The sequence below is a fragment of the Pelophylax lessonae genome, assembly GCF_965119305.1.
Source record: "Pelophylax lessonae genome assembly, chromosome: 4".
NCBI lineage: Eukaryota > Metazoa > Chordata > Amphibia > Anura > Ranidae > Pelophylax > Pelophylax lessonae.
In genome coordinates, this window is record NC_138771.1 from 574,253,169 (window position 1) to 574,266,654 (window position 13,486).

General features: G+C 40.3%; 2 protein-coding genes across 6 annotated transcripts in view; both read right to left on the minus strand.

Moving 5' to 3' along the window:
- Positions 1 to 2,476, minus strand: part of LOC309553802 (uncharacterized protein) — a 44,751-nt gene extending 42,275 nt beyond the window's left edge. Inside the window, exon 1 of one of the 2 annotated variants that reach the window (XM_082255230.1) lies at positions 2,195 to 2,476. In XM_082255230.1, the coding sequence (XP_082111356.1) occupies positions 2,195 to 2,243 (49 nt within the window). In that variant the 5' untranslated portion in view covers positions 2,244 to 2,476. The remainder of the gene's footprint in view (positions 1 to 2,194) is intronic. The other variant, XM_082255231.1, reaches the window with a different exon arrangement.
- A 9,161-nt stretch (positions 2,477 to 11,637) lies between these two features.
- TACC1 (transforming acidic coiled-coil containing protein 1) overlaps positions 11,638 to 13,486 on the minus strand; it is a 184,773-nt gene continuing 182,924 nt past the window's right edge. For all 4 annotated transcript variants that reach the window (XM_082255222.1, XM_082255223.1, XM_082255220.1 and 1 more), the window contains one exon: positions 11,638 to 12,729. In XM_082255222.1, coding sequence (XP_082111348.1) covers positions 12,661 to 12,729 — 69 coding nt within the window. In that variant the 3' untranslated portion in view covers positions 11,638 to 12,660. The remainder of the gene's footprint in view (positions 12,730 to 13,486) is intronic.

Genomic DNA, 13,486 nt, shown 5'->3' on the forward strand with positions numbered 1-13,486 from the left:
AAATGTGTTGATGAGGGAGTCAATGATTTTCTTTCCCTCATTCCATGGTTGAGGGAAAGAAAATTTCTTAATGCATGGCCAGCCTAAATCTGGTCATATATTATATCATTTTCTTATTTAATTTTTAGATTTACCTTCAACTATGTAGTGCATGTGTCCGCCTGATTGGATACAAATCGGAAGTGTTTAGGTTTGACCTGATATTATATGGTTTCGGTAAATAAAAAGGAAAATTGTACAAGAAAATTGTATAAATGTATGGCAAGCCTAAGGCTGCTATTGGGACATGTTAGAGACAATTTTTTAAAAGGGACATTACCATAAGATATACCACTCTAGCCTTGAGATCTTCAACCCCTTCTTTAATTAACACTGTTAGTGCAGACAGGGTAATTATGGTAAATCCCCTCCTTAACATTACATAGAAGAAGAAAGCTAAGTAAGATTTTGATAGGATTTTTTCAGCAAATAAAAAGGTTAGTAGCAATTTTTTAAAATAGTTTTTAAAGTTTTTCTGTGAATGGGAACGTGTAACCTATATAAAATAGGTGAAATCCTATTTGGCTGCAAAAGTAAAAGAAAACTTTAAAAGATACTAAAAAGAGTGACTGTGGTCAGATCACTATATACAGGTCTCTATGTTGCTTACATATACTATATATATATATATATATATATATATCAGTGTTGGGGGTAACGATGATTACAGTAACTACATTACTTTTTTTGGTAACGAAGTAACGTAACTAGTTACAATACTAATATTGGTAACTACACTACTTTACTAGGCTATAGGAAGTAACTACACTACTTTACTAGGCTATAGGAGGTAACTACACTACTTTACTAGGCTATAGGAAGTAACTACACTACTTTACTAGGCTATAGGAACGCGCTTTCCTGCGTTACCCAAGCCGTGCGATACAATCGTTATTTCGAAGAATAGAGAGGGATGAAGTTTATGACTTTTTGTTGCACTTTATGTTTTATTCTGTTTTTTCAGGTTTTGTTCTCATGTTTCCCAAAGCCTGTGTTTATACAATAAACTCTATGCAGAAAGAGTGTCATGTATCTTCTTCTACACGGTCAATTAAAAAAGAGGACAGTAAAGTAATAAGTAGTGAAGTTACTTTTCAAATGCAGTAACTAGTAAAGTAATCTCGTTACAATTTACAGAACTAACTAGTTACATTTTTTTAAGTAACTACCCCAACACTGATATATATATATACACAGTCATTTGCAGGGAAGGTCTCCCGTGGAAGTAGCAATTGGACAAAACCACAGGGATAAGAATCACTGGACTGGCAAACTGATTACATTAAATGAAAAAAGGTAAAAGGTGCCAGATGCCCCCATGAGTCTCTCCTGGTTATGGACAATTACTTAGTTTTCAGTTTTTTTTAGTTGTCTTAGAGGAACATCTGTCTGTATATAGTCCCCTATAAATTATATCTCATATCATCTTCCTCCGCCACCATTACAAACCTAAATTACTCCAGTATTATGAAGTTGGCAATTCTGTAATATACCACTGATAGCTTCTTACTACTCCGCATGATGATGGTACTTTGGGCATCATGTACATTTCCACAGACAACCATACGTAGGTAAAGGAGTATTTTACTTTCAACAGCAATATAGGAAAAAAAAAAACCTTTCCAAATGTCCCCAAAAAGTTTTCTCATACTTTTATTTTTTAAAAGAAGCCTTTTTCTATTGCTGAACAAATGCTGAAGATCCAGATAGTCTCCAGCATCCTGTAAAATGTGTGCTTCCAAATTTCCAAAGACGTCTGCAATGATTCCATTACTTGAGAAATCAACGTAGTGTGCAGTCAGAATGTATCCATCAGAATAGTGTTATTTTCTAACAGATTTAAATAATTTATCCACCCAAATCTAACATATTTAGTTTTAGTAAATCCTGGTGGGATGGATAAGCCAAATTCGCCGTATATCTGAAGCCAGAAGATCTTTGTGGAGGGCTTCCAAAGCCCATAGGAGTCAATATAGATGCAGGAAAACTGAGACCTCATGGCCTGAAAAAAGGGCAAAGATGTCAAAGCCCCCCCCCATAAGGAGCCATCGGGTGCTTCATCCCACCACTGCTCACTCAAAGCGAACAATTCTGTTTGGTGTGTTTAACCCTTACACATGCATGGTACAACAAAACTGCGTGAGATTGCACTTACTGCCCAGAGGTAGAGCGAGGACCAGGCTGAGGAGGAATAGGGCCTTCATGGTGACACCAGTGCCTGCGGCAACCTCTTCTAGGACAGGAGCTGGAAACTAGGCTGCTGGTGTGAGTGTCTTGTTATAGGATTAGACATCTGACTGTGACACGATTACAGATGGAGATGAACTTAATACCACCTACAGGTACTAAGAAAAGGGCAGCGCCGCGGCCATCTGCACACTCAGCGAGACAACACATCCAAATAGAAAGTGTCCTTTGATGACAAAGTGTTCCTCTACTCTAGCCAAAGTACAATTCAGCATTTTCTGTGGGATTCTTTACAATGACACAAAAGCTCTCATAGAAATTGCTTAGAAAACACACAAAGAACACAGTGTGGGGCATTGTTCACCTCTGGATTGGTCAGCACACAATCCCAAAAAGAAAAGATTTGTCTGCAACAAAAGTAATGCAGTGGCTGCCTAGCAGAGACTAGAACTTCTTACAATCTGTCGACAATCCTGTTTTCTTGATCTTTATTTGATTGGACTGTAAGGTATTTTTATACAATGTTGCAGCACACAGCAAAAACCAATTTGACAGTAATTCTATGTAAGAACTGTAATGCCTCGTACACACGCAACGATTATCGGCCGACCGATCGGCCGTCTTTTGTCCAGTGTTGTTGTGTTGGTTGAAATGTGCTCTAGACTGCACATTAATTTTCTCGGCCAACAAAAAACAACTTCAGAAGTGATGTCATGTGCTGGTTTACTTTCCGTGTGTTTTTTCTTCTCTGAGCATGCCCAGTCTTGCTCATCAGATTTTTGTCTGCCGAAATCTGTACTGACGGACGGAAAATCGGCCGTTCTGGTGACGGCCAACAAAAATTTTATAGCCTGCACACCAGATTTTGTTTGGCCGAAAAGTTGGTTGTTGAAAGCATCATACTAACAAGGCAAAAATCGACCAATCGGACGTTGGCCGAAAATTCCCGGCCAACTATCAATGCGTGTGTACGAGGCATTAGATTACACGCCACACACAGAAATCAGGCCCCATTCATACCCGAGTGTTTTGTAGTTTGTAGTTCAAAGCTCAAAAACGCTTAATAAGCCAAAATCCAGTGTATTTAATAGCCTTTGTTCACATCTCATCGTCCTCTTGCTTGTAGGCCTGTCACTCCATAAAGTACATGCTCTACTTTTCAGGCAGAATTTGGGCCCCATAGACTTCATGGAGAACACCTGGAAACGCTTGATTTGAGCAATTTTCTAGCCTAGATTAACTGATCTCCTCCCCATGGTGTTTTCCATTGGCTAAAACAAAAAGGCTGAAGTTTGAGTACACATGTAAAATGCATGTGATACTCTTCTAAAAATGCCCAAAAAAGCACATATAAAAACTCCGGAAAAACACCCTGCTCGGGTGTGAAGGTGGCCTCAAATTTCACATCTCCTTGAAAGCCACAGAGAATATTTTAAATGTTAAAACCGCATCAGACACTTTACAATCTTCTTAGATTTAAAAAAAATAAAAAAAAAATAAGCAGGCCATACATTTGGAAATCTGATAGTATAACCTGCTTAGATATAAATGCACAGAAATCTACATGTATGGGTTCACAGAAGATCCAATATGCATACAATTTTAGAGGAGGTTCTATGAAATCATGATTGGATAGGTTGGAAAATGGTTCATTCCATTCTAACAAGATTGTAAAGCTGCTTACAGTGTCTTCTGTTATTTTTCTACCGTTTTGATTGTAACTTTAGGTTGGAATGCTATCAGGGGAAGGAGAGTCCATCATCCATGGTAGGATCACAAGTCGTGGATATTGTGCATCCCAACTGTAATCACCAAGATGCCAACCATCTGCCCGCCCAATACACACACATTGTGGTTCAGTCTGAAAAATTGACAGATGGATCCAGACTGAACACACGTGTGAAAGGGCCTTGAAAGTGAACCTAGGACCAGGCTATGAACATTCAGGTATTTAAAATGTTCTTAAAGTATATGCAAACCCCAAATCTCTTTAAAGCGATGCCACATTTGGCACCTTTCAGAGGGGAGGGGGGAACCGGTACCTGTTTTTGACCGGTACCCGTTCCCCACTTCCGGGAGACAGCGCCTGTGGCGCTGTCCCTTGGATGTTTGGCCCGCTCCTCTTTTCCCTGCCACCGAGCCAATCCGAAAGCGCAGCGTGCTTCGCATATGCGCATTAGGGACCCGCCCGTGAAGCCGCAAGGCTTCACTGCCGGGTTCCCTCACCGGCAATGGCGCCGGCAGCACCCGACAGCCAATGGAAAATTGTCTGCGGTGCCGACATCTCTGGACTCCAGGACAGGCAAGTGTCCTAATATTAAAAGTCAGCAGCTACAGTATGTGAACCTGCTGACTTTAATTTTTGGAGGGGGAGGCTGGAACACCACTTTAAATATGTTTGGTGTCATCCCTTATTGTACACGGTTTTCTTAAAGTGGTTCTAAAGCCTCAAGGGTTTTTTTTTTTTTTACCTTAAAGTGTTACTAAACCCAGGACCCTGGATTTACTATATCTGGTCTCCCACAGTACACAGAACATTGCAATGCAATTTATTCAGTAATAAATATATATATAAACTGCTAAATACCTTTTCTCATCAGCAGTCTATAGCAGTCTTGTGACTTCTATCAGTGTCCAGCTGAGAACTGGTTAAAGCTTGTAGGAGGAGTTTTCATTTTCATTCTACTCTGACTGTCCTATGAAGTTGCAGAACTCCTGGCCCCCTGTCTGGACAGATTGGCCCTGTGCTAATAACATGCACTAATTTTGTCCTGCCTCTCTGCTGCCTGGTTCCTCGTTCCTACACCAACCATTTTTAAAATGCCTATGAGACTGCATACGCATGAAAGGAAGCGCATGATGTCATACGCTTTATCTTGCACATGCGTTGTACAACACCACAGGTATCTGTTCCCTTCCCCAAAATCTTGTTAGATCGCTTAGAAGGTTGCTTGCCCCCAACAGATGCCAGTATTGTCTTACAGAGCAGGACGTCATGAGCTTCAAACTACACAGTATACCAATATCACAAGATTTTGCAGTTTAGGTACAGAGGTCAACCTGGTTGCGAATATTGAGTTAAATACATGAGGAATATTTTTAAATCTTAATGGATTTGATTTTTTACATACTTGGGTTATCGGAGTTCATGTGATTAAGAATTGTTGTTTTGATTCTTATTTCGTTTTTTGCTTGTTCTTTTTTGGGCTGTCTTTTGAATATATGGGTTACTATATATGAGTCAGGTGGTGGATCATTTATCTGTCAACTCCTACTACATCTTACAGCCTTATTCTTATTAGAGTATTGTCGATTGAAGTTACTATTTACAGTATCTCACAAAAGTGAGTACACCCCTTGCATTTTTGTAAATCTTTTTATATCTTTTCATGTGACAACACTGAAGATATGACACTTTGCTACATGTATAGCAGTGAGTGTACAGCTTGTATAACAGTGTAAATTTGCTGTCTCCTCAAAATAACTCAACACACAGCCATTAATGTCTAAATCGCTGGCAACAAAAGTGGGTACACCCCTATGTGAAAATGTCCAAATTGGGCCCAATTAGCCATTTTCCCTCCTTAGTGTCATGTGACTCGTTAGTGTTACAAGGTCTCAGGTGTGAATGGGGAGCAGGTGTGTTCAATTTGGTGTTATCGCTCTCGCTCTCTCATACTGGTCACTGGAAGTTCAACATGGCACCTCATGGCAAAGAACTGTGAGGATCTTGAAAAAAAAAAAAAAGAATTGTTGCTCTACATAAATATGGCCTAGGCTATAAGAAGATTGCCAAGACCCTGTAACTGAGCTGCAGAACGGTGGCCAAGACCATACAGCGGTTTAACAGGACAGGTTCCACTTAGAACAGGCCTCGCCATGGTCGACCAATGAAGTTTAATGCACGTGCTCAGCGTCATATCCAGAGGTTGCCTTTGGAAAATAGACGTATGAGTGCTGCCAGCATTGCTGCAGAGGTTTAAGGGGTGGGAGGTATATAAGCTGTACACTCACTATTTAACATTGTAGCAAAGTGTTGTTTCTTCAGTGTTGTCACATGAAAAGTTATAATATATTTACAAAAATGTGAGGGAGATAATGTATATATGCATTGTTTTTATATTCATGGCTCCTGCTGTCCCTTTAAGGGGTTTATAATGCCGGGAGGAGGGGCGGAGCTTATGGTCATGTCACCACTGTGATTGGTTATCACGGCGGCACATGATCAGAAATTGCAAGCAGTGATCGCTTTCCATTAGCCACTGGTAACTGCCAAGATAGCAGGATGCATGTTCTCGGCACAGCTCTATTTGCACTGATTCACGCAAATATGCGGGTGCCCGGCGCAAGGCCCAGCTGCCAAAAGGCCGCATATTTCTGTGCACTCAATATCGAAGTAAGATTCTCTATGTCATGGGTATTTCCTTACATGTCCCACCCTTGACAAGGATGGGAGGGAACTTCTACATAATGAAATTAGGATCATTGATGTATAGAGTTTATAAGGGTTCATTCACTTATGTTTTGTGTATGAGGTTATGAGTAAGCGTGAAACGCGTTAACTTTTACTGTACCCCGTACTGAGATGAGATTGATGACTTTTGTGAAAAGAATCAATAAACGGTGAAGTGTTGCAGTGAATTCTGGACTTCTTTTGATTGTTAAGTATGGAATTTCCCTGAAGGCAATAATGACGTTGCCTTCCCCGTGGGCATCCCCTTCAGGGAAACCAGTAGGTAAAAAAATAAATAAAAAAAGCGTTAGGTGATTTCACATCAACATGCGGAGATGCTTGCTGCCGTGAAATATATGGTAAAGGTCTTCTTTAGTCTGCACCTTTCTGGCACCTGTGTGTTCAAGACCTTAGTTGTCCTGCTGTGACAGGTCTAGGCCCCTGTACTATTGGAAACATGATCAACAGCCGCCAGCCATTTATAGGACTGTGTGGCAGTATCCAAGAATTCCCTAGTATTCTACTGAAGAGAAGATGCTTTACTTAAAGGGCAGCCAAGTGGGTCTCAAAATCGTCCAAAAATCCCTATTTGAACCCCATTTATATAGAAGCAAGCATCTGAATGCAAATAAAGACAACACACGCTTTAGCCAGTTTTGAAACGCCATTTATACATATTGAACAAACAAGGAAAATATATATATTCATATATATGCTTTCATATATTAGTCAACATCCTGTTTGATCTTACTTTTGTGAGAATAATCAAGTATTTGCTGAAACATATAAAAAAAAGTCTGCTGTATAGAAAATATACCGTGGTTAAATACAGTATATATGCTTATGAAGCCAGGTTTTATTTTTTTTCCTAAGACGCTATGACTCGGCTCTGCAAAAAGGCAAAGGTTATTTGGCTTCCATCTACCTGGAAAAATATATCCTTTATAATAGATTTTATTTTTGCATTTGACAGTAGCAGCAGAAAAATGATGAACCTAAAAAAAGGCCACCGTCACTTTTCTGAATAAGGCCATTAGAACTCTTCCATTGTTAGTAGGTTTGGCTAGGGGGCAAAGAAGCATTATACAAATTGGTTTTGGAAAACTACAACTCGCTAGGCTAAAACTAAGTAACTTTTTTTTTTTTTTTTAAATTGAATACAGTATTTATTACCTGTTAAAATCTGCAATAATTCATTGTGGTCAGTGGTAAAATGCTGATATATAAGTAGTAAATACTTATACAAGCTGTACACATCTATTAGGGCTATAATACGGGGCAATTTAAATCTGAGAATTAAAGCTGAACTCAGGCATCATCTAATATATTAAAGTGAACTCTCTCCCCAAACTGATGAAGGTTTTAATGTCCATTTTTTTTCCCAGAAGAGGAGTACTACCCTAATCCAGGGTCCTTCATCTTCTCTTCAGAGCCTAACACATCATCTCATTCAATGGAGGTACAATGGTGGCTGCTGGTTCTTCATTGTACATAAAGATGTAGGGGAGTGGGCTATGACCAGACTGGTCCAAGACCAGAAAGAACAGTGGCTTTGGAGGTCTGGTCCTCACAACCTAGAGCTGACAATGAATAGGAGTGAGCTTGGGCATGATCAGATCTTAGTCTGAACTTGCGTGAGTCAGCCCATCAGGAAGTTGTCACTGTACAGTTCCACTATAAGCAGCTGAGGCATGCCAATGCCCCTTGTATACAAGCAGCTGTGGGATGTTAAGGATTGGCCCAGTAGAGCTTCCTGGTGGGCTCACTCATCTGGCTTTGGACTAGGATCTGAACACGCCCAACCTCATCCCTAGCCAGGAGGAAGACCACAGGGCCCTTGGTTAAGGTAATGCTCTGTTTTAAATCCTTCCCTAGATATATAAAGTTAATTCCTCCATCAGCTGGGGTGTGGGTATAATTTAAATATTTCAGTTAATGCTCAGAGTTGGCTTTAACCACTTGCTGGTAGTCACCTCATTATGCTTGAGATATACAGGAGATTTATAGTAGCTCAACAGTGCTAGTAAAATCCTGGCCAAATGCAAATACTTGCTAGTAGCAGCAACTAATCAGTAACCCTATAGAACAAATGGCTCACTATGGAGTACACACAAGTAGAATGTAGTAGCAGTTAATCTTGCATGATTGCACAATGCTTCCAGTCATTTGCAATTGATCATTACAAGATGCCACTAAATGCACCATAAAAATGCACTAAATGCCCCATGCTATCTTTATTTGGAGCCATTTGTTTCAGCTGTTTAGTGACTAATCGCTACTTCTAGAAATGAATTGCTAGAGATTTTTTAGTAACAAGATGGAGCTATTTAAACTCTCCTGTGTAACTCTAGCCTTCGTTCAACCCGTCAAACTGACATAAGGAGCCACTGTACTATCAGACATACGTACAGCGATCTCCCCCCACTGTGCCATTGTGTTCTGACAAGGGAGACTGCCCCCCCCCCTACAACACTTCAGTTAGCCCTCTCACCCATTGGCTGATAGCGCTGATTGGGAGCCAAATGGCCGGCTTCTGTTGTACTGGTTGCCGTACGCGTTGGGCCAAATGCTGCCCGACTTTCGGCCAGTATGTACTAGGCTTAAGATAAATAGATTATGAAATTTTCTTTCCTTCTACCATGGGTGGAAGGAAAGAAAATTGCTTGATTTCCCCATCAACACAGTGTTGATGGTGGAATCCCTCCCGCAGTGCTATTTTATTCTGCCGGTGAGGAGCCTTTTCTGACAGCAGAACACAGGCTATTGGGGTTGCTGGCTATAGCTGGAGGCCCTAATTGTTTGGGAAAAACCCAACAGGCTGGTTGTACACAAGTCGATTGAAAGATTGACTTTGTACAACCAAGGTGCTCATACATGGACCAAAATTCAGACGTTCCTGCTGAACTTGCATGAATTTCGATTCATGTATGGCAAGTTTAATAAAGTAAATGGCAGCAAGTGGTTCATTTTTTCAATAGCAATAGATTAAAAATTACCTATGAAGCTCCAGCCTTGGATGGCTTTCCCAATGGGACAATGAAAATGTTAGTGTATCCCACTGGACGCAGTGTAAACAAAAGGTAACGAACACCATCTACAAAATGTATTCTTTAAATTGGCCTAGATCATACAAAAAAAACTCACTTTCAAATCAGCAGCAGTGGTGCACCCTTGGTTGGCTGTGTAAACCAAGATAAAAGAGCAGCACGTAAATTAGTCCTTTGGGTTGGATAAATTACCTATCTTGTTAAAGTTAAATGACTTTCTTAGGAGATGGCTCATGAGGCTTACAGAGCAAATTTATTAAAAGCAATGCACATAAAACTATGAATTACATCTCCTGCTCTTTTGGTATACAACTATGCAGTTTAAACTACTCATAGGGAATTTTTGGATCTTTCCTAGTTGGGGTTGGAGGCTGTTGGGACTCCCGTAGTGCTGATTCCTGGCTAGTACACAGCTGTGCAGACTCCCACACAGTGATGTTAATGCCCCAGAATTAGTGCTGCTCCCAGGGGTTAGATGATGGCAGCTTCTAGCACAGCACAAGAGTCTCAGGTTAGCCAGGTAAGGAAAATTTAACAAGTTAATTTCATGTCAGGAGAAGAATACAGGAACAGTTGACTTGTGTTGGTAGCTACATTATCCAGGACTTTTCTTCCTTATCACTCTTACCACTCAGTGAATCCTCGACCAGGCAGATGCAGGTGCTCCAAAGTCTTATATTCCCATTTTGTTTCTAGGTCAGTAACTTGCCAGGTAGTGAGGAAAGGAGAAGGAGGACAGTCCCAGGCATGCATCTACAAAAACAACCAAAACATGGCAACTCCTGTATTTCTCACCTGATTGGTTCCTTTTAAAAAAGTATCTTTGGACAAAAAAAAAAATAATCTCATCAGCACATCTCTGAAATACATGCATATTTACCCATGTTTTGTCTCCTTAAAAATACTGCACGTGCATAAAAATACCTGTTGATCCTGCCACAAATCCAGTGAGCTCCTAACTTCCCATCGTGAGCTGCACTGAAGTTCTAATTAGTGGTGTCAGTCATGCCTGGGTTCTCCCTAGCTGGACACCTACCAATTCCCGTAACATTAGGTGAGGTGTTTGTAGTCCAGCCGGGTTGACAAAACCAATTGGGAATTCAATGCAGCAGAGGCAGAGTTATCAGTTTACACGGGAAGTTGGGAGCTCACTTGATTTATGGCACATTAACAGGTATTTTCTGTTCCTGAAGCATTTGTAAAAGGATAAAACCTGGGGAAATTTATTTATTTTAGAGGTGTACTGCACTTTTTTTTTTTTACTTTTGCGCAGGCATTTGGGCTTAAAAGTATATTTATAGATTTGGCACTGTAATTGGGCACATTGAGACATATGTTAGGCAAATATTTTGTTGTCAAATGCAGGTAAGTGTAGATACATGGCTACTAAAAATATAGGGACTTTAGTGAAGTGTACTGTCTGTACCTTAGTGGAATCTGTGCAACACAATAATATAAAAATAGAATAAATATTATCTACTGCCTCTTTTTAATCTCATTGCACTTTTGTACAGTATCAACATGTTCCAAAGATCTGGGAGTTGTACTTAAATATGCTGTTAGTTTATAGCACTGCTATTATGCTCCAGACCCTTCCTAAAACTGGCCACACCAATGTTAGCTCACATCTTTTTACACCTGCTACTGATCTATGGTCTATAATGGTCTTCTTAAGGAAAGAATTGGGCAGAATACCCCCCTACTGGATTTGCCTTAGGCAACCTAAGCTGGTATGCATAGATGACATTCTAGGTGTTGACAACACCGTGTTGTAGTGCCACAGATAGGAAGCCTGCACATCCATTGCAATCATGCTAAGGTTTTGTTTTAAAGATACTTCCTTTGACACAGGTGGCAGCTATGTTTGCTGAAGAGCAAAATACAGCATTTAGAGACTATTTGGTTTAATAAGGGGCAGATAAAAAGTTGACATTGACGTGCAAAGCACTGTGACCTATGCCAAACAATACGATTTAACTTTACTGTTGCCAGATCAGCAAGAAATGATTTCTGATTGGTTGCTTGCGTTACTGCACTTTGCCCATCTCCATTTAAAAGTTTAATACTTTACACGCCTTTAAAAACTGTGCCATCACACTCCAACTGCACTCAGCTGTCTATTGGACCAGCCAATATTATATGCATATTATTATTATGAGAGGACACATGTAAATCCATCCAAATCCTCTTATAAGATCCTCTGATGAGGCAGGTTTGCATCATATAAGACAAATGTGTACAACAACGTCTATGTCTCACAGTTATCCCTCGATGAGCATACTATAGATTGTCAGACGTTCGTAAAAGGTTCTTCCCCAAAACACAACATATGTAGGCTCTCCTTGTGACCTATGGGAGCTGCTAGAGCCAGCCTTCTAGTTTCCCATCAGCGATGCAAATAGGATTTGCTGCACAGTAAAAGCTATTTCTCATTAACACGTTTTGCTTTGGGTAATTCTACTTCTGCTGCTTATCAGGCTTAATTCCTGTCCATCATCCTCTTAGATTAGGTACTTCTGTAGCACTATAGAAGGTACATCGATAGTAAGGACCGCTAAAGGGCTCAGTTGACTGTAAACTGAGCTTGCAGTTTAAATTAACGGGAAGCACAATATGAGCACCAACTACATTTATAAAGAATGTACTATGCAGAAATATCACATGACCAGGCTGGTGGCATATATACAGGAAAATGAGCTTTCACTGGCCCTGCTGCCAATGGGGAATCCACTGATCTGATGTTATAAAAAGGGAAGGTCCACCATTAATAGGTCAGAAACCATACTCAGTGTGCTCTTAACATCTTGAAATGGAGAAGTACACTTCAAGTTGCTGTGGGTTTTTTTTTTTTTTAAAGATCCATGACACATGCTGATTGGCTGACAGGTAGAAAGGGTGGGGAATGTCATACTGGAGTAGTGGGGAAGACCTTGTTCAATCATTCTTTCCCATCTTGGCAATCAGCTCATCACAGATCTTAGTCAGTTCTTCTATTTCCTGGTTCTGAAAAACAATTAATATGAATAAATTACGTTTTAAATTAGTTTCTGACACATAGGCACATTTTAAATAATGGCAGCTACACAATTTCTTTCAAGTAAAATTGTAAATGCAGAAAGTAATTTTATAGTAGTTTTCGGTTTTTGATCATCATTTACATATAAGCAATAAAGAGAAAAGAGCAAGCAGCTCTTCAAATTATAACTAGTACAGGAGATGCACAGATAATGGGTAGCTTACAGCAAAAATTCTGCAAAGTCATGTTGGAACAGGAAGGGCCATCCCCAAACTGGGAGCATAAAGTTGGGAGCATGAAATTGTCCAAAATGTCTTAGTTCCAGTAAAAATAACTCCTAAGACATCAGCATACCAAGGGGCCAAACCCAACCCCTGAAAAACAACCCCACACCATAATCCCCCTCCAACAAATGATTTAGACCAGTGCACAAAGCACGGTCCAAAAAAGACATGGATGAGTGAGTTTGGGAGGAACTTGACTGGCCTGCAAAGAGTCCTGACCTCAACCCGATAGAACACCTTTGGGATGAATTAGTGCGGAGAATGAGAGCCAGGCCTTCTCTCCAACATCAGTGCCTGACCTCACAAATGCACTTCTGGAAGAATGGTCAAACATTCCCATAGACGCACTCCTAAACCTCTTCCCAGAAGAGTTGAAGCTGTTATAGCTGCAAAGAGCGAGCCAACTCAATATTGAACCCTACGGACTAAGACTGGGATGCCATGAGAGTTAATGTGCGTG